The sequence below is a fragment of the Belonocnema kinseyi genome, chromosome 5 (assembly GCF_010883055.1).
Source record: "Belonocnema kinseyi isolate 2016_QV_RU_SX_M_011 chromosome 5, B_treatae_v1, whole genome shotgun sequence".
Lineage (NCBI taxonomy): Eukaryota > Metazoa > Arthropoda > Insecta > Hymenoptera > Cynipidae > Belonocnema > Belonocnema kinseyi.
The window spans coordinates 44,435,973-44,458,641 of NC_046661.1; the positions used below are offsets into that span (position 1 = coordinate 44,435,973).

Consider the following 22,669-nt stretch of genomic DNA (forward strand, 5'->3'; position numbering starts at 1 on the left):
TTAAAAATTAATTTCTTTTAACTACAAGAAAATTATACTTTATGGAAAATAAATTTCTTTTGTGCAAAGTTCATGTATTTGATTAAAAATGCCTTTTTTCTTTTATAATTCAGCCTTTTGGATAAAAATCTAACTTTTTGTTTAAAAATTTAAATATTTTGTTTAAAACAAATTTGACGAATGTTTTTTGCAGAAAACTAATTGTTTTAGTTGAAAATTTAACTATTTGTATTAAAAGTTAGTCAACTATTAATTAAAATTAATGTTATATTTTATAATTATATTATTAACATTAATAATATGTATAATACTAATAATATCCATACTATATACCTGAAAAACATAACCTCAAAATTGACTCATGCATGAAATGAAGAATCACGCGAAACATTAAATTAGCCAATTTCTTCCATTTCTTTCAAATGGGGGTCGAGGTATAAATAGAAGACCACCGAAGTCTTCCGAAGCTTTTTAAGGATTTTAAATATTTTAGGATGTTTTAAAAGATATAAGGAATTTTCAACTTATTTTTATAATTTAAAGGAATTTCAAAGAATTTTAACAACTTTAACAGGGTTATTTAAAAAAATTCCAAAGAACTTTAAAAATCTTTAAAAGATACCAAGGTCTTTCAAAATATTTTGAAGGCTTAGAAATATTTGAGAGTATTTTAAAACGTTCCAAGGAATTTTCAATTTTCGACAGTAATTTAATATGAGTATTTAAAGGATTTGATGTATATTAGGATATTTTAATAGATTCCAAGGCTTTTTCAATTGATTTCAATAATTCAGTATGAGATTTTAAATGATTTGAAATCTTTTAAGGTATTTTTAAACTTGTAAGGAATTATCAAGAGCTTTCAAAAATTTTAAGCGGTTTCAAAGGATTCAAAAATTTTATGGACATTTTAAAACATTCCAACGAAGTTTCAATTAATTTCAATAATTTCGAGCGATTTCAAAGAATTTTAACGTTTTTTTTTCTCATATGTATATTTTTTTTTTTGATGATTCATCAATTAGTTAGATAAATTTGTTTTCTGAAAATGTAACTATTTTGTAGAAAATTTATTTTCTTTTTGGTTAAAAATTAATTTTTTTAACCACAAATTTAACTATTCTATGTTTAAATGAAAAGCGATCTTTTTTAGTTAAAATTTGTTGTATCTTATTGAATACTATTTTTTCTTGGTAGAAAATTAATCTTTGTTGTCGACAATTTTACTATGATTAAACATTAATTCTTTGTTCAGAAAATTAGTCTTCATGGAAAATAGATTTCTTTTGTGCAAAGTTCATGTATTTTATTAGAAATGCCTTTTTTAATATACAATTTAGCTTTTTGGATGAAAATGTAATTTTTTTTATTTAAAATTTTATTATTATGTTGAAAACAATTTAAAAAATGTTTTTTGTTCAGTTATGTATTTGATTCAAAATTTTTTTGTTGCAGAAAACTAATTGTTTTAGTTGAAAGTTTAACTATTTCTATTAAAAGTTAGTCAACTATTCATTAATATTAATATAATATTTTATAATGATATAATGATAGCAATAATATCCATATTATGTACACCTGGAAAACATAACCTGAAAATCGACGCATGCATGTAATTAAGAATCACGCAAAACATCCAAATCGCCAATTTCTTCAATTTCTTTCAAATGGGGACCGAGATATAAATAGAAGACCACCGAAGTCTTCCGAAGCCTTCAGATCGGCAATCATCGTACAGCAGAACACCGAAGTCGAATCGTGCATTTTCGTCTTATGTACGAACTCACAGTGGTAATCATGCACCTTCTGTTTTGCGGTTCCCAAACGGTAGGTATGGTGGGGGTAAATTTCATCCACGATCTGGCAGCTTTGATGCCGGTGTAAATATAGTATGAGACGATGTACATGTACATGACTGGGTTGCGCACGCAACCCATTTCCCCTCTTCTGAATTTGAAAACTCGAAGGTGCACGATTGCCGGTCGGAACACTTCGGCGTTTCTATTTATATCTCTATCTGCTTTGAAATGAAATCAAGAGATTGGTATTTTAATATTTCCAGATTTCGATGCTGGCGATTCTCATGATTTGAATACTTCGCGCGCCTCTTTATATGCGTATATTTTGAGGTTACGTTATTTCAAGTATAAAATATAAATTATATGAATATTAATACTATTATATATATACACATATTATCAATGATAATATTATAATTATGTCATATTATAATAGTTTTATTCATATCTTGATCCGAATTTGAAAGAATTGAAAGAAACTGGCGATTTTGGAATTCATTTCGTTTGGATAAGAACTCACTTATTTGGTTGAAAAATTAATTATTTTGTTGAAAATATAACTATTTTGTAAAAAAGTCCTCTTTTCTATCAAAAGTTCAACTACTTTGTTGGAATTTATTTATTTGTTTTTATTTGAAGGTTCATCTCTTCCGTTGAAAATACATTTTTGAAACTGAAAATTTCAAAAATTTAACTATTTAATTGAAAGCTTAACTCTTTGATTAAAAACTCATATTTGTCGCTTAAAATATTCAACTTTTTGTAGATAATCTGTCTTTTTGACTTTAAAATTAAATAATTTCGATGAAAATTCATGTGTTTTGTTTAAAATTTCTGTTTTTTGTATATCATTAATTTTCTTGGTCGAAAATTCATCTCATAGTGCGGGGGCTGGGTACCTTCCCGTATGTACTAATACCGCCAAAGCTAAAAACCCTTTATTCTTATGTATTTTAAGCCCTTAATTTTTCGAAAAATGCGTAGAAAATTTCTTAAATTGAATTTGTTTAAACAAATTATGAAAAAGTAGTTTTTCCTATCCCGACAATTTTTTAAAAAGAAAATATGGCTTATTTTAAGAAGAAAAGATCTCTAGTAACTTTTTTGTAAAATGCATATTTCAAAAATTATGAATTTTTAAAGATCGAAAATTTGACGTTTTTTACTAACTTTCATTGTTGGTAATTTTTGCTCTACCGAACATTTCTGAAAATTTCAAAAACGTATGTATTCTCTAAAACTTACTCTACAAATTGTCATAGTTTTCCACTATGGCAGGTCTTTGAAAGTTGTACTTTTTGCTATCAACAATAAGGCTTTTTTAATGATTGACATAGTATGCTTTTCGGAAGATCCTCTTTTGTTCGTTTATGAAGTGAAGGATGAGACATTGATACCAAAAAAATAAATATATTACTACCCTCTCCAGACGATTTTGCTACGTGTTGTAATTGTAAAGCTTGTATAAATGAGAAATCATGTCCTTGCGTAAAGTATAAAGCTAAATGTATTATTTTTTGTACATGCCAGAAAGACAAAAAATGTAAAAATAAATTTTCATAGTCTACTGTAAAATGTACTTATGTAAATAAATATTTTACATAATTTATATAATCTCCGGCAAGTTTCACAATACCTTGAGATAAGATAGAGAACTTAACCATAAAAAATGACGATATAGTAAGGTTGACCGAAGCGCGCGCAGTAAAAAAGCCCTATTGTTGATCGCAAAAAGTACAACTTACAAAGACCTGCCGTAGTGGAAAACTATGTTAATTTGTAGAGTAAGTTTTAGAGAATACATACGTTTATGAAATTTTCAGAAATGTTCGGTAGATCAAAAATTATCAACAGTTAAAGTTAGTAAAAAACGTCAAATTTTCGACCTTTACAGATTCATAATTTTTGAAATATGCATTTTACAAAAAAGTTTCTACAGACATTTTCTTCTTAAAATAAGCTTTGGCGGTCTTAATGCATACGGGAAAGTACCCAGCCCCCGGACTATTATTGGTTGACAATTTAACAACTTTGATGAAAATTCATTTTTCCTGTTAAAAATGATTTATCTTTATCTGAAAATGTAACTATTATAGGATTGATTAAAAATTAATCGTATATATTGGTTAAGTTGAAAAATCGCTTTTTGTATAGAACATTAATCTTCTTGGTCGAAAATTCACCTTTTCCCTTGAAAATTTAAGAATTTTGATGAAAATTCGTATTTTTTTCTTGTTCAATTCAATTTGTTATCACAGTTTTTATCTGGAAATTGAACTATTCTATTTTTGGTTGCAATTTCATCCTGTACATTGTGTTAGTTAAAACACCAATTATTTGATAGAAAATTAATTTATTTGTTTTCGATTATGATTTTTTTTAATTGAAAGAATTTTTTAATCAAATTTTTTTAATTGAATTTAAGGTATTGAAAATTGAAAAATAACTGATTTTACAAGATGATTCTAAATCCGTTTAAAATTAAAGAATTAATAGATATTAGTTTCTAAAATTATTTTCAATAATGACTTCAAATATTATTTCAGTCTAAAAATTTTTTATCTTTAACCCATTTAACAACAATATTTGACCGTAGAAAAAATTGAGAATGATTTTTTATTTTGAAGAATTGATTTTAAGTGAGTATTTGATAGAAAATATTTTAAAAATTCAATAAAAAAAAAAGAATCAGGACGATTTTAAGGCAATTTTTTAATTTTGTAGTTTTTTTAATGTTAGGAAAAAAATCTTATTAACAAAATATATCAATTTTGAACCCAAAAGTTTACTTTTTAACAAAATGAATTCATTTTCTATCAAGTAATTGGTGTTTTAACTAATACAATGTACAGGATAAAGTTTTAACCAAAAATGGAATAGTTCAATTTCGAGATAAAAACGATTAATTTTTAGTCAATCCTAGAATAGTAACATTCTCAGATAAATTAAAATAATTTTTAACAGAAAAAATTAATTTTCAACAAAGTTGTTAAATTGTCAACCAATAAGATGAATCTTCGGCCAAGAAAATTATTGATCTACAAAAAAAGACAATTTTAAACAAAATACATGAATTTTTATCAAAATTATTTAATTTTGAAGTAAAAAAGACGAATTATCTGCAAAAAGTTGAATTTTTTAAGGGAATTTTCAACCATAATTATAAAGCGTTGTTAAAAAAATCGTATTTTTTTACAAATTTTAAACCCGAGAAGATGTACAGTTGATATTTCAACCAAACAATTGCAATTTTTACCAAAAATGATACATTTTCAACCAAAAAGATTAAATTTCTACCAAACAAGGTCAATTTCCAAAAAAATACATGAACTTTGAACGAAATTCTTTAGTTTTAAAGTCAAAAAGAGTCTACAAAAACGCTGAATTTTTAACCCAAAAAATATGATTTTTCAACAAAAATTTTAATTTTCGACCAAATAGTTTAACAGTCGAAATTTCAACCGAAAGATTTATTTTTTAACTAAAAATTATAAATTTTCCATAAAACAATTTGATTTCTACAAAGAAAGACGAATTTTTAAGAAAATACATGGTTTTTCTAACCAAAAAGGTTATCGATTAATTGTCAGTTTCAAACATGTATTTTCTACGACACATAAAACATATTTTCATCAGAATAGTTAGATTTTCAACGACAGGGATGAACCTTCAAATAAAAAAAATGAATAAATTTTAACAAAGTAGTTAAACTTTTGATGAAAAACAGGACTTTTTTACAAAATAATTACATTTTCAACAAAAGAATTGATTTTTCAACCAAATAATTGAATTTTAATAACTGATAAAATGATAACGTGAATTATCAAAAAATTGTTCAAGTTTTTCTTTAGTGTGTGATATTGTTTAAACTAAAAAGAAAAAGGTAAATATTTGTATTATATATCTATCTGTGTTATCTATCTATAAATATTTATATCAATAGTTTAAAAGAAAAACACTTTGAAGAAATATGTGGATAATTTCTTGATAACGCACGTTATCGTTTTCTTAAACAGATGTAGTAATTATTTAGTTTGTAAAATATAAGGAAAAGTCTTTATAAAAATATATAATTTTTTGGGCATTGGTTAAGTTTTTGAAATTTATATTATGTAACTATTATTACTATGAAATTAGAATTTAAAAAAATCTTAATTACACCTGTTAGGAAAAAGAAATAAAACTTCGAAATGTGTTTTACCAATTTCGCGGAAAAAAGAGTTTTGGCAATGTTGTGAGTAAATAAATTTTTACATGTATTGTCAAAAAATTATCCAAGTAGAGTAGAGAACCTGCAATTGATCCATCGATAAACTAAAAACTTTGAAAACTTAAATTCCTAAATTGAGAAGGTTATGTAATACAAGAAAAACAACAATTTTGAGCCATATAAATACGTAAATATATTGGCTCGGTGGAAAAACCCTCAAAGACAGAAAAACTACCAAAAAGGACCCACAAAAAAATTTGGGAATAAAAAAATAAAAAGAAGTGCCCCTCGCCTCTAACAAACTAAAAATAAATAAAATCATTTTATATAATATAAACATAATCATTAAAAACACCAATTATTTGATAGAAAATTAATTTATTTTGTTAAAAGGTAAACTTTTGGGTTGAAAATTGATATATTTTGTTAATTAGATTTTTTTCTTAGCATTAAAAAAACTGCAAAATAAAATAATTCCCTTAAAATCGTCCTTAACATTTTTTTTTATTTTTAAAATCTTTTCAAATACTCACTTAAAATTAATTTTCCACAATAACAAATCATTTTCAATTTTCTTAGAAATCACAACAATTTTTGTTATTCTTTTTTAATATCTTACAATTATCAAAAAGCTTAATTTTGTTAAAAATCGGCAAAAATCTACAGCGTGTTTTTAAATTATTTGAAATAATTTCAAGTTTTAAATTAATTTTTAATCATTTTTTTTTTAAATTAAAATTGTAGCGTTTAAAGTTAAAATTTAGCTCATCACAATTTCAACATCTCAAGGCTTTCTATTTCGAAATATTCTGTTCAAATGTGTACAGTTTTTAATAGTTGTTTATAATGGATTGTTTTAAATGAACGGTCAAATATTGCTAATAACTAACGAAATTTTATTTTTTTAATTACAAAATTTCAAGTTGAATGGGTTCAAAATAAAATTTTTTTAGACTGAAATAATATTTGAAGTCATTATTGAAAATAATTTTAAAAACTCATATCTATTAATTCTTTAATTTTGAACGTATTCAGAATCATCTTGTAATATCAATTATTTTTCGATTTTTAATACCTTAGATTCAATTTTTGGGTTCAAAATTGATATATTTTGTTAATAAGATTTTTTTCCTAACATTCAAAAAACTGCAAAATTAAAAAATTGCCTTAAAATCGTCCTAATTCTTTTTTTTATTGAATTTTAAAAATCTTTTCAAATACTCACTTAAAATTAATTTTTCAAAATAAAAAATCATTTTCAATTTTCTTAGCAATCACAACAATTTTTGTTATTCTTTTTAAATATCTTACAATTCTCAAAAGGCCTTTTTTTTAAATCTGCAAAAATCTACAGCGTTCAAAGTTAAAATTTAACTCATTACAATTTTAACAATTCAAGGCTTTCTACGGTCAAATATTGTTGTTGAATGGGTTAAAAAAAAAAATTTTTTTAGACTGAAATAATATTTGAAGTCATTATTGAAAATAATTTAAAAAACTCATATCTATTAATTTTTTAATTTTGAACGGATTTAGAATCTATCTTTTAATATCAATCATTTTTCGATTTTTAATACCTTAAATTCAATTTAAAAAATTTGATTAAAAAATTCTTTCAATTAAGAAAAAACCATAATCGAAAACAAATACATTAACTTTCTATCAAATAATTGTTTTTTTAACTAATACAATGTACAGGATAAAATTTCAACCAAAAATGGAAGAGTTTAACTTCCAGATAAAAACTGTGATAAAAAATTGAATTGAACAAAGAAAAGAGCGAATTTTCAACAAAATGGTTAAATTTTCAAGGAAAAAGGTGAATTTTCGACCAAGAATATTAATGTTTAAAAAAAAACGATTTTTCAACTTAACCAATATATAAGATTTATTTTTTTATTAGTCCTATAATCGTTACATTTTCAGATAAAGATAAATAATTTTTAACAGGAAAAATGAATTTTCAACAAAGTTGTTAAATTGTCAATCAATAAGATGAATATTTGACCAAGAAAATTAATGATCTACAAAAAAATACAAATTTTAAACAAAATAGATGAATTTTCAACGAAATTATTTAATTTTAAAGACAAAAAGACAAATTATCTACAAAAAGTTGAATTTTTTAAGCGAAAAATATGAGTTTTCAATTAAAGAATTAAACTTTCAACCAAATGGTTAAATTTTTTAAATTTTTAGTTTCAAAAATGTATTTTCAACGAAAGAGATGAACCTTCAAATAAAAAAAAAATTCTAACAAAGTAGTTGAACTTTTGATAGAAAAGAGGACTTTTTTACAAAATAGTTACATTTTCATCAAAATAATTAATTTTTCAACCCAGTTATGTTCATCGCCTCCTACTATATTCACACGGACATAGACCTGTGATAGGATTGGAGTGTACCTCGTTTCAAATCTGGGATCACTGGCTGGACATGTCTGATCTAATGACGGTCGTATAAACAGGTCCCAAAACTCCCGGGAGTAGGGGTACCACGGTTCATGACCTGTGACGTTATAAAATGCCACGAGGGGCGGTGTATATGAGTAGTGGAATGCGCGGATAATTTAAACGAGGATATCATAACGGAATATGAAACAATCAACATAGAAAGATTTAAAAAAATATCACGTTGCATATTAAACTTAGAGTTTTTGTTTTTAAACTAAAATTATAAAGGATTATTTTACAAAATTACGTGCCAATTATCAGGGTTATCTAAAATATGAATATTAAGTTAGCCTGCAGGTACTTTGAATGTAGATTCTCTGAGTCATTCTTATTCGTTCAACAGTTTGGTACTGCGCAATTCCTAGGCATTTTCAACAACAGCAATACTTTAAATATCGCGGGTACATCGCAAGTTAGGTTAAGAACCTGGTTGCGAATAATAAAACAGCTGGACATACTACTTAATCGCAGTGCCTCCCGATTCAGCTTCAATCAGGAGAAACAAAAGGGCTTCAGTAATGGTAGTACCCCCACTCCCGGGAGTTTCGGGACCTGTATATACGACCGTGGATCTAATGAATTGATGTGACAAATAATTTGCGAAAACATGAATAATTTATTATAGTTAGATATCGAAAGTTTTTTTTTTAAATTAGGCTGCAACCGACATCGGTGAAATAAAATGGAATGACCCTACAATCATGTAACAATAATGTTACGGCTTTGAAACGATAATTTTACCGTCAGGCAACGCTAATGATACAGTTAAGTAACATTAATATGACACTTATATAACATCAATGTTACACTCATTTAAAAATGATGTTACAGCTAAATAGCACTAATGTAGTATTTTCGTGAAAACTTTAATTCTTTATCTCTTACTTACTTTCCTTTTAGAAAGATACTCCATCCCGCGAGCCACCTGGAAGGCCCAGGATATCAAATCCTGCGTGCAGATGGGCCTTAAATTTTTGTCCTTATAGTCACCTCGATAATTCGTTCTCCAATCGGGTTGGCAGGAATCATTGCTCATGCTGAAATCTCCAGTTGCCATGGAAACTCCTTGGGAGTCCTGACTATAAATCACGGACTCGGTACCGGGTAGAGTATTTTCCGAATTAGGACTAAGATTGCGAGAAAAGGACAATGCCGCATATTTTATCCTATACAGTAACATTAGACATGTGTTTAATAATAGCGACAAGAGCTTATACTTGAATTGTTATATTGGGACATTTTTTAAAAGTTATAGTTAAGGATATTCAAATTTTCAATTTCTAGACAAGAACTTTAAAATTTTCAAATCTGTTAATACTTGGAATGTAAATTTCTCTACTAAAAGTGCATAAATATGAAAGAAATTTAATTATCATAATGTAAAAAATATATTTATTTAACATTAGGCTTAGCAATATGTAAGATTCATGTAATATTTTTGCAGTAATCTTTAGTATTCCACTAACTATTTAAATTTGACTAGCAGAATAAGGCATAATAGAGCAGAATAAGAGATCAAATTATGTTTATTTTAACATGGAATACGTACCGATTTTCAGCATCATAATTCGAAGCTTTACTGAGAATATCACTGCCAATGTTGACATCCAGTTTTCCTGTAATTGGGTCTATTTGATTGATGAAATCATCTCTATGGCGTAGTAAATAATTGTGCAAATTTCCATAATGACAGTATTCAACGATAACAAGCAATTCACCTGAGAACGTAAATCCAAAATTTGTACCCAAGTATTACATTTTATGATAAAAATGGCATTTATAAAATATGCATTTTATAATTATGTGTCATTTATATACGACAGGCGTATTCCACAGTGAAGTAAAACTGAAATACAATTAATATAACATTGGTGTAAAGTACCGGCCAGAATTACCAGTCCACTAAAAAAATCTTATTAAAAACATGCATTACTTTTTCTGTGGATGTCTCAGTGAGAAATTAGGTGAAAAAGAACGACCGTTTTTCCGTTTTTACCAATTTTCAATTCTAAAATTTGAATTTTTGCGTGCTTCAGGGAAGTGTACGGAGAAAATTAAAACTTCGCTAATTTGAACTCTCTTCTTTAAGATGACATGTAAAACATAATAAAATAATGTTTGGCTCTTGAATTATCACGGAAAATGAGGAAGCATATATTTCCAGAAAATCGGTTCGTCAAGCGTCAGTCAAACTTTTATCTTTTTTAACGCATGAGAAACAAGAGACGAAAAACTGCGTTCAGCACTCGACCGATTGATTTTCGTAAATGCCTGTAGAATAACTCTTTTAACTTGATAGCAACGCCATCTGACACGCAAATTATTGGGTATCTCAAAGCTATTAGATGAATGTTAATGAAAAAGAGCAGTAAATATCAATTCATTTTAATCAGAAATATTATACTGAGTTTTAAAAATAGTTATTTACTATAAGATTTCTTGTTAAAATTGAACTAAAATTCAAATTTCTTCCCATTAGTTTTTAAAAGATTAAATAAATTGCACATTCATTCATTGCACAAATAGGATGCTTCTTAAAATGTTCAGCTACTTGAAATGCTCCTTTTAAATAAACAGCTTTACCATTACAAATTTTTTTACTCATTCTTTATTTTAAAAAACCATTTTTTGCTTTAATGTGGCTGAGCCTATACAAATAAATAAATAAATCCAAGTTGGGGCCAAGTCGGTCGATAAGTTAGGCTTTAGCCGAGTTAGGCGTTTCATTTATGGTTTTTTCCTGACCAAATCCCCAATTTGGAGCCAAGCTTTTCCTATTTTGGGACCAGCTAGCGCTATGACAAAATTTCCACACGGGTTCATTATAATCTTGAGCTCATTTCAAAGAGAAAATTTCAAGCTTCAAATTATGCGGAGTTTAGATTTTATCTATTTGCTTCCTTGAAGCATGCAGAAAGTGGAAATTGAGAATCGAAAATTAATCAAAAACGGAAAACAAGTAGGAACAACCTACAACTAACACGTACAACCTCGGCCCTTATTCATCGAAAAAATTTCAAGGACCTTTCAATGGACCCGAAATTTAATGAACTTTCTATCTGTTGGGTTTTAACTCCTTCTAATTTAATTTCTCATTTAGATATACAAGAAACAACAGGGGCATTTTTTAGTACGATTTTTTAGTGGAGCGACAATTCTGGTCGGTACTGCAACATTATTAAAACAATGATGTAACGTTTGTTAAATATCAATGTGCTATTGATGTAATATTGACGGCGCTGTTAATAAAAAAGTGTAAAAATAGAAATAACGTACGTTTTGAAATATTTTTCGTACAAGCACCAAGCAGGTTGACAACATTCAGATGTTTCCCAAGATGGACCATAATTTTGAGTTCACTAGCCAAAGCTCTAATATAGGTAGGATCTGTTGTTCGCCGTACCATTTTTACTGCAACAGTCGTTATTTCTTCATCATCCAATATGCCTCGCGCTAAAGCCTTTCTAACCACCCCAAAAGCTCCACAGCCTAATTGTTTTCCTGTTAAAAAAAACTCGCTTATATAACGTGTAAGTAGCATCAGATAACACTAATTTATCTGCAGATCTTAAAACGATAATAATTACATGTACATAGAAATATTCAATATAAAACATTTTTCTCGGATTACTTATTTTCAGTCATTCTTACCAAGTTTTAGTCTTTCTCGAGGGAATTCCCATTTTCTATCGTAAGGGAGTAACTCCGCCTGGTCATCGAGTGTCAACTCTGGATTTAAACATTCCAATGCACCTTCCTCGAAGTGCATTAAACCAGCCTCCATTAACTCTTTTCGTATATTCTGTAACATTTTTAAAAAATAACTTAAAAGCTATTTCAACTCAGGCGACAAGGAAAAATTAGATTATAGAACTTTATATATTATGTTTACAACGACAGATGCTTACCCTCTCACGACGCATTTTGATGCAGAAGTAAATTGTGAGTATGCAACAGAGAATTAATAAAGCTACGACTGCAATAATCCAGTATTTAGAAATGTCCTTTACTGGCTTTAATGAAGCTGAAAACGATCAAGGTCGGTAATATAAAACTATTTTGGAAAATACATACTCGTATATGGGACATTTTGTGCCATTTACAACACGGAAATTATATCAAATCTATATAACACATAACGGTTGTGTACCATTCACAAAAGATCTGTGTATTGATTTTGTACCAGTCACATGACATCTAAAAGGTTGTGCTAAAAAAGGGAACATGCGTCGTCAGAAAAAAATGATTTTACGAAGGTACTGTTTGTCTGCCTGTAGTGTATCTGTAATCTGTAGCATCCTGTAGTCACGATAACTGTCAAAAGACTAAACAGATTGGGTTGAGCTTTGGCAGACATTTTTGGGCCTCAAACAAAAAGAAGAGTTCAGGTTTTACCTATTGAAAGAGCTTCTTAAAAATAAAAAATTTCAGCAAAACTGTATGAGATACAAAAAAAACGTTTATGTCCAAATTGTTTATCCCGAAAAGGTCTCCAAATTTACTCTATACAACTTTTTGATAGTACACATCATTTCTGTTTGAGTCGTGGTAACGCATTAAAAAAATCAAAAATTCCTTTTCACAGAAGAACAATGCGAGAAAGTTCATTTTTTAAACACAAAGTTAAAAAAAATTATGCAACAAAAATCCACACGGAGGTTTGAAAAAAATTAGGTTTCTAAAAAAACCGTAAAAAAATACTCAAGAAAATCAATTTGGGAAAAATAATTGAAAGGCCACAGTACATACGGGAGTAAGTGTCAAACTTTTGAAAATCGGTTTATTGGCTTAAACTACTTATTTTCCCCTAACTCGTGTCTCTGTAGAAGATTTTGATCCAGTTCGACCCGAAAGTAGGTCTAGGAAGAAAGTGCATACGGGCGTAAGTGCCACGATGCTTGCTGACGTAAGTGAAATGCTTTAAAGTGTGGTGTCACCGCGGCGTCATTGATTTTCAGAGCACGTTTAGATTCTGATTTTTTCAAGTTGGTCCGACAAAAATTATGAATTTTTGAAAAGAAATAGTGGCTGCAAAATTTACTTTTTATGTGTTAAAATTGAAGCTTTCTGGTGCGCGCCGATATTTGACCAGGGCTTTCTCGTCAATGTTTATCTTTTTTAAAGCGCTCTTTTTGCGATTCAATAGAGCTAACCAATAGCTCAAAATTACTTTCTTGTTTTTCTCTTAAATACAAAAATTAAACAGTTACGAAACTTTTTAGGTGTCAAAATTGAAGCTTTTTAATTCTAGTCGATCTTTGACCAGAGCTTTCTAACACAAAGTTGTCTTTTCTCAAAGTGCTATTTTTGCGATTCAATAGAGCGAACCAATAGCTTGAAAGTACTTTCTTTTCTTTTTTTTTAATTGAAAAATTAAACAGTTGCGCAACTTTTTATGTGTCAAAATTGAAGCTTTCTGGTGGGCGCTGAATTTCGACCAGCGCTTTTGTTTAAAATTATTTGCATGAAAGTTAGACAGTTTTTTAGTTCTACTGTGAAATTTGGGTTTTCGCACTTACGCCCTTATGCAGTATACCCCTTTAATTGTACAAAAAGAGTTACAATGAGGGAAATATGTTTTCAAATAATACTGTACAACGATTCATTGGATACATATACATAATGAAAGTTAAAAAAGAAGGAGAAAAGAAGAACAACACATCCAAAACAATCTCTCTCTCACTTCTTTATTAATTATTAGTTTTTTTTTATACTGCAAGAACCCTAAAAACAAACCCTCGAAAGAAACGATGGTACAAAAACGCCGCCAAATAATAAATTCTTTCTAGCATTAAATACAAAATTATAGTCAATAGATTTTTTTATTTTGATTATTCGAGTCTCACAATGAAAAAAAATTTCAATTGTAATAAAAATATGAACAAGCACAAGAAGAAGCTCTTCAAACTGAGGTTTGTCTTCGAGATAAATCTAAATTTAAAGTCCAGACCACCCTCCGCTCTCTAACGTGCAACACTGCCTACGCAGGAAACCTCTCGATACAAGGCACGGAACCAGCAGTCCAATCCACTTATTCAAAATATGCCCATTGCACAGAAAATACAGCTGAAGTGCAATCACTGCAAATTGCCTGGACACACTGAAGCCTAGTGTTTCACAAAATCACCCTACAACCCGGAAAGGAAAGTTCAAAATGGGAAATAAGACCTATACATCATATTCCAATTTCACTTTAGAATATCTAGACGTAAATCACATCTTTAACATAGTTCCAAATAACTTTCCAATGACTGAAGATGGAATTATGGGACTTTGCTTTTTCCAAAAATACAATTACAATCTCTCGAATAATAAATTACTACTTAACGGTTACTCATAAAATTTGATCGATGGTGGTATTTTTATGCTGCTAAATCAGATTAAACAAATCAAATTACTCGTAACAAAATCACATGGACATGTGGGATTTCTCGACAACCCACATATTCCTGATTCCATTTTCGAATTGACAATTATGAAATAATAGTACACATTTCGAACGATTCCTTTGAAGCAAAAATAATCAGCACACAGGAATTCCAATACAAGTTCTTAAAAATCTAGCCTGAAAAAGAACAAATTCATCATATTTCGGAAAAAGAATTTACGTTGCGAATTTCAGTCTTACCATGACATCTTCGCACTGCCAGGCGACCCACTACCGAGTCGCCCACCGTAGTGTTCTAAAAGAAGTAAAAATTAGCAACAATAAATCTTATTAGCCGCCCGAGAGCGAATTGTTGTAGACTTCCGCAAAATTAATGAAATCACTGACCAGGATGTTCATCCGCTTCTTATAATTGACGATATTTTGGACAGCCTTCGGAAAGCAAAATTGTTCGTCAAACTGGACTTAAGCTACAGCTCGATAAGTGCGAATACTTACGGCCTGAGCTACAATATCAAGGACATGTTATTGCAAAGGATGGAGTTAAACCTAACCCAACGAAGCTATCTGCCGTTTTAAATTTCAAACAACCTAGGAACGTGAAGAAGGTTAGACCCTTCTTAGAAGTTTCGGGATATTATCGAAAAATCATTAAAAAAAACTATTTGACCGTCGCGAAACCTTTAACCTAACTTACAAAAATCTCTAAAGAATTCATTTGGACAGACAAATGCCACGAAGTATTCGAAAAATTGAAAGAATCCCGTTGCCAAGCACCTGTCTTGCGCTATCCCGATTACAGTAAACAATTCTCGCTAACAACCGACGCCTCAAATGTTGGCTCAGGCGCAATCCTATCACAAGAAGGGCACTCTTGTTGCTACAATTCAAGAGTTCTGAATGATCATTAGCAGAATTACATAACGACTCAGAAGGAACTATTGGCAATAGTGTGGGCAGTGAGGCACCTTCGACAATATCTACTAAGACGTACATTTATAATTTCCACCGATCAAGAAGCACTCAACATGGTTATTCAGCGTTAAAGATCCATTCTCCTGATTAATGCAATGGTGATTTCTTCGAGAGAAATACGAGTCTAAGATAGAATATAAGAAAGGTTCCGATAATACAGCGGCTGACGCTCTCTCACGCGTCTTTCCACTCACTCATCCTACTACTCAGCAAGCACTTGACGGGTCTGTCTTCGACTTAGAAGCCGAACTGCCCGAAATCTTAATCATCGAAGCAACTGACGGGCGCGATCTTCAAACTCCAAACCCGCAGGAACTTTTGCAGACTGAGCCCGGAACCTCGGTACAATTTAGCCCACTAAAACCACTGACCGATGATTACGAGTCTGACGAAATATCAACCTAGGAACGAGAAACTGAAAACCCTTCTAGTCGAGACACCGAACAGTTATTCAGGAAATATTATAGGTGGTTCTCGAATCGAATAGAAACACGTGAAACGGAAAAACCTAACCCTCACCAAAAACTTTGGCAACAAATATTAAAAGAACACGAAAATCTAGACCGAAATACAACGAAGCTACCTGAATATATCGCGAAACAGTGGCTGGTAATCTTGAATCAACTGGCACAACAGACTATCGATAGGAAAATGATAATGTTACACCTATACTGACGACCCAACGATAACAACTACTGAACGAGTCAAGCTCAAAATCCTAATTTCTTTCTTGAGTTATAGATATCCGAATTTTAAAATTCACACAGGTTTTAACGCAACAACAGAACAAACTCGCGAACACAACCAACGCATTTAATCAGCCAAATTCTAACCAATATATTGTAATTTCAGCAACAATTTTAGAATTAAATGTACTATGCGGTTCAAAGGCACAAAAAATTAAACTTGACTCTCCGAGCCTGCTCTTTAGCAATAAAGATTATATGATCCAAACACCAAAATCTATTTTTAAATTAAGAAAATCTACTCTACGTCAAAACTACATCTGTTTTAAAAAGAATGTATCGTATAAACTTAGTGCCGAAGATATTACTCTTCCCGCGATTACCTTTAATTCAAAAATCACTACACCATGAAAACTTCAAAGAATTAAGACAAAATTTAAACATGGAAACCATATTACAGGTTATAATATCACGCCGTGAACACGGACCTAAATTGAAACTAGTATGGACGTTCTTACTTATCTCGGATACGTAGCACTGGGATTGATAACATTGTACGGATCGTATAAAATAGGCTTCTTCCATCTTGTAAAGCGAATCATACCTAGAAACTTATGCATTCGATTATTTTGTATTGATACAACCGTAAAGACGACTCCTTCTGTTTATTACAGCGCGGTTGCGACGGCACCGCGAGTCTCAACTTCTGTAAAAGTGATAGACTCAAACTCTAGATTAATTCAGGACGATAATGCAAAAATTTTTCCAAAAAGGGTTAAGTTGCGAACTTAGGGACTAAGTTTGGTCTAGGCAAAGGGGTGCGACGAGTTCGTAGTCACCCCTTACCAGGTTCCAAATAGTTGGGACGCCAAACTGACCTGTCTATCCAACATCCCTTTAGTTTTCGATAGACAAAGCTCTATGCTAGAAGATGTGTATCGGTTGACGGACTTGTACTACTATGTAATTCATCAAATAAAGTTGCGATATCTACGGATATCGCCCTTGAACAAAATAAGGGGTAATTCTTAATTAAACACGTCACATAGTCAACTTATAGTTTACATTTAAATAAAATGTAAAATAATATGCATTCCATTTCAATGAATAATTAAAGAGTAATTTAGAAATACAATTACCATATGAATGCGGTAACGCATCTTGAAGCAAACGAATAGAAGAGAATACAAGAGTCACTGTATTGAAAGCTTCACGTGAATCATAACCAATAAAACAAGTTAGAAGCATTCACATGGAAATACGACCTTGGTTGACCGTGTCATACCGTATTCCCGCTTCACTATCGAGAATGGCCCAGGAGAAAGGCAGAGTAGTCACCACAGCTCTTCATAAACCTTGGGAGGAGGAAAAACTTGAATTGTGAAGTCGTAAAGTTTTTTGGCAACTCGCACATCGCACGAACTTTTCACAACACACTACAACCGTATAAGCTACGTAAGTCATTAGAATATTCATATCAACGGAAGCCTTAATCACTTATCCTTCATTTTATCTGTGTATAAGTTATCGGGAACGCGATATTTTCATACTAGTGCTCCCGGCCGATACACCTTCTTATTTGGCGGGGAGACCCGGCTGAGACTACTGATACAACATGTTTCGGGACCTTCCTTTTCAAGGCTTCCTTTTCAAAAAATTATAACACGAAACTAATCTGGAAAATTTTTTTGTAAATCTTGTTGTGCAATTCGTTCCCCAAATTGATATTCTTGAGTATTTTTTAACAGTTTTTTTAGGAATATAATTCTGTTTAAACCTCCTTGTGTAATTCTGTTGCCTCATTTGATTTTTGAAAGTTTTGTTCGTTTAAAAAAAGTACCTTTATCATTAACATTAAGCCATAGAACATGTGTCGTTCTATAGCGTTCGGTACTTATACCGTTCTCGAAAGTTCGATTCTTGGTCAACCAAAAACTGTGCGAAAAACGAAAATTTTAATAAAAAATTATTTATCTCTAAAAGATCTAAAAATTTGCTCCAGATTATTTTTTTGATAAGATATAAAGTTTAGAAAAAATGGTTGCTTTTAAGAAGACCTACAAAATTTACCCGTAATCTTTTTTGCCAGAACTCAGGGTTTTATCTAGCAACTAGAATCTTAATTGAGGGTCCAAATGCAATAAGGGGACGAGCGCTCGAAAACGCGTAAAAGTATTATCCAAATGTCTTGTGGTATCAAAAATTCAAAGTTAAAAAAATTCAATTAACAAAATACAGGCTCTTACATGATGACAAGGCGAAACTTTTTTTTCATGTAAAGTTTTTCTTTCCTACGTATATTTTTAATGATAAAATTAAAAAACAGATGAAAAAATGTCTCCAAATTCTATTATATTTTAAAACATAAAAATTCTCCACATTATATTATACAGTATAAATCTTCAATAGCTCTCCCTTCTATAGCATCCAGTCGTTAACAAACAAAATCGGAGCAGGCTATAATGAGTTAGTTGCCACCCACCGTCAGCCCTGAAATCGGCGCTAAAGAAGAATTTCACTGTATTTTAAAACATGAAACGTCTCCACTCAAACAAGTATTATTGTAACTGTTTTAAATTTGGTGCACTGAATAGGGATGAAACGGGATAGGAGGCTCATAATGAAATATATACTGTTACAAATTTTATTTTCATGTTCTGTAATAAACTCCATGTTATATTTTAAAACAAAATTTTTACAGGTTATTATTTGACCTACTCCTAACCATTCCATTCTATGTTTTTGTTTCTATTGTAAGACATCCTTTTTCCTTTAAATTATTATTTTTTTAATTATTCTTTTTGTTGTTTATTTATTATTTGGTTATTTTGCAGAATTATTCTAAGAAAATATTGTTCTAAATAATAATGAATTTTTTAAACAATTACATTTTGTGAAACTTTAATGAAGTATTTCCGCGCTGTAACTCAAAAGTTTAAAATAATTTTAAAACTTCAGAAAAAAACGCATTTTTCTACATCTATTCTAAAAGGCAAAACTGTCTGTTTAAAAAATTATTTTTTCAGACGTATTATATCACAAGTGTAAACTAAAAAATGTCTTAAAACATTACGTAACATTTTAAAGCCATTTTCCTACATATTTCGGAGGTTGCAATGAGAAACGTTTCTTGATAATCGACGATTCTGAACTTAAGAAATTTGAAATAGACTTTTGGAGTTTGGGTGCTTATGTAGCACAAATAGTTTCAAACAGTTCACTATATGAGAGCAACTAACAATAGTACCAATAACAATAGTAGCAATGCGAAATGCACCTTCAATTTTTTTTACAGAATTTTCTTGCAACTATCTCTTATAAATGAACATTCATCCACACCTTATAACTAATCCGCTCGCTTGTATAGCCTAACCTTCCTCGCTGCGCCTCACCTCGTCTCACACGCATGTCGCTCTTTTCTCGCTACGCCTCGAATTATCAGCCTCTGCCTCCACGGTTAACACCTAATACTTAACTACTATTTACAACATTTACTCTTTTCTTGCATCTACTTCCTCTCCAACTTAGAATCTTTCCTTCTCCATTTCCCTTCCTCCTTTCTTCTCTTCTTCTCTATTTTACCCAATACCCCTATCACCCATGCTACTGCCCTTTCGTCCGCCTTTTTATGCAACAATACCTCTAAGCATATTCAATTCCTTTCCACCTCTTCACATTCCTCCAACCAGTGTTCAACTTTTGCATCCTCCTTCCTCCTTTCTCACAAAAATATTGCGCTCTCTCCCTTGGCATAATCCACATATAGTTCCCGTTACACCATGACTCTCTTCTACTCTCCTCTCCTTCTGCTATCTCTTTCTCCATGCTATTCTTTTGGACCAACTCGTATACCTTCCTTTCTTTCTCGTGTTTCTTTTTCACAACATTTATCTGCAATCCATTCGTTCTGAAATAGCTTTCCCTTTCCACCTCCACCTTTGCGCCACTACGTCTGTTATTCTTCTCCCACCAATCCTCCCAAACCAGCTTGCTTTCCCCTCTCCCAAAAATGTGTCCTCATATTTACACGTTCTACTCCCGGTTATAATCCCTAGCCTCGTTCTTCCTGTCTCCCTCATGACCTCACTTACCTTCCACCCCCACATCTCCACTCCGTAAAATAAGAAACTCATCAATAGAGAATAAAACAATGGCATTCCCCTTGGGAAATCCTCTGCAAATAACCTCTTCGCCAGCCCCTACAACTGCCTCATCACCACATTGGTCCTTCTCAACCTCTCTTTTATATGACCATCCATTCCCTCATTCCATCAAAACAGGAGGCCCAGGTACACACACTCTTTCACCTCCAGTACCGCTTTCCTCTTCCACTTCCACTACCCTCCCTTATCACTCCCACCTCCTTTCCTGAACCCCATAATAGGGTTTTTTCTCGATTTTAGGTAAAATAATTTTTTAATACATAAGTTTAATCTGAACCGAAGATGCATTATAATTTTTTTTTCTGTTGAGTCGTTTAACAGAAAAAAATTATTAAAAATTGAAGACGATAAAACACTTATTCAAATTGGTGTCATATGGGTGTCACGTGACTCAGAGGTTCTCATAATTATCTATCATGAAAACCATGAAAACTAACGAAACTCATGATGAAGAGGTTAGGCTACTGTCTGTGGCCAATTCTGACTATTTTGATTTTATAGCTTTGTTTGTTAAGGTTTATGTGATGAAAAAAAGTAATCTTGTTTTAAAATTTGGATTAGGAGTCAGTATTATGTTGAAGGAAAGCATTAAGTACAAATATTAACACATTTTAAAATCCTACATATTTACGAATTGTTCAGTAAACATGACTCCATATAAGCACTTTTTCAATGAATTCTTTAAACATACCATAAATATATCTATTTTCGGTAGATTTGTGATATTGGCATTTACGAAACCCTCTTTTGACATTATTTTAAGCAAAATTTCGTGACTTCTATTTTCGATGTACAGATAACCAAAACAAAACATCGGCACAGAAAAAGATATTTGAGAATCAATGACACATGAGCTGTAATACGTGGAAAATCCGACCCCTTTGACGTCAAAGGGGTCAAAACTTCTTTTTCACCTTTCTCTTCGTTATTTTACATTCCCTATCCCACCTCGGTTTCACCATTCCTTTCTTCTTCTTTCTAAATACCTTCTTGGCACACAACCTTTCACTTTTTCTTTTAGATCCTCCCATATCTGATCCGCCCCCTGTATCCATAAACTTAATGGCTGATGGTCTGATTCCATCCTCCCTTTCACTGCGAATTTCTCTATCTCCTCCCACCCTTGCATAGTCTATCACCGATACACACATCTTACTCGTATGCTTGTAATTTTTCTCTTTGTCCCCTTTTACCATACAATTCACATCAAAGCCCCCCCCCCCCTCAGTACCACCATACCCTCATCTCTCACTCCTAGTAAATTTTTCACCCTTCCTTTAATCCTTTCCATCCCATCCTTATTGCACACAGTAACAAACTTATCCATTACCCTTCCTATCTATGCAGCCATCATTTGCACGCCCTCCAGCTCTCCCTCTCCAAGAACTTCTTCCTCTAATCCATCCCTAACCCCTGTTATAATTCCCCCACTAGAGTTTCCTTTCTTCTTTACTTTGACCGCCTCCTGTAGCCTCCACCCCTTAGCAACATGCGCTATACTCTATCCCATTCCTGTTTGTCTTATCCACGTCTCTACCGTCCCAATCACATCAAATTCCTTTATCCTATTTTTGTTACGCATTACCCCCTATTTTTCTCCTCAGCTCTCCATTGCCCTTAAATTTTCCCCATTTGCTCTCTCCTCCTTTTTATTCCGACGCTCTCCCACTTTCCTTCTATCACAATCTCCACCTTCTCCCAAATACCTTGCTTTTCGCCCTCCCCCTGTCAACTGCTTCCATTCCGGAACTGCCCTCCACCTCCTCCAAACCTTTTTTTGCCCTTTCTTTCCACACCCTAATATCTTCTTCCATCTCCTTGCGTCGGTAACTGTAACCTATCCATACACACAAATACGTACTCCAGCCAACAGATGTCTCGTAAGGCCGCCATTTGTAGGGACTTGGCGTAGGGTCTTAGAACCCCCGACCGAACGTTATGTCGAGCGAGAGACTAGCGAGTTTCGTTCTCGTATTCAGAACGTTCATGGCGGAA

The 22,669-nt window shown here is 31.4% G+C and overlaps 1 protein-coding gene across 3 annotated transcripts in view; it reads right to left on the reverse strand.

The window, feature by feature from the left end:
• Positions 1 to 22,669, reverse strand: part of LOC117172386 (vascular endothelial growth factor receptor 1) — a 170,861-nt gene that overhangs the window by 7,475 nt on the left and 140,717 nt on the right. For all 3 annotated transcript variants that reach the window (XM_033360248.1, XM_033360249.1, XM_033360250.1), the window contains 5 exons: positions 12,371 to 12,486; positions 12,114 to 12,264; positions 11,739 to 11,963; positions 10,012 to 10,180; positions 9,352 to 9,628 (listed from right to left, as the gene is read on the reverse strand). In XM_033360248.1, coding sequence (XP_033216139.1) covers positions 9,352 to 9,628; positions 10,012 to 10,180; positions 11,739 to 11,963; positions 12,114 to 12,264; positions 12,371 to 12,486 — 938 coding nt within the window. The remainder of the gene's footprint in view (positions 1 to 9,351; positions 9,629 to 10,011; positions 10,181 to 11,738; positions 11,964 to 12,113; positions 12,265 to 12,370; positions 12,487 to 22,669) is intronic.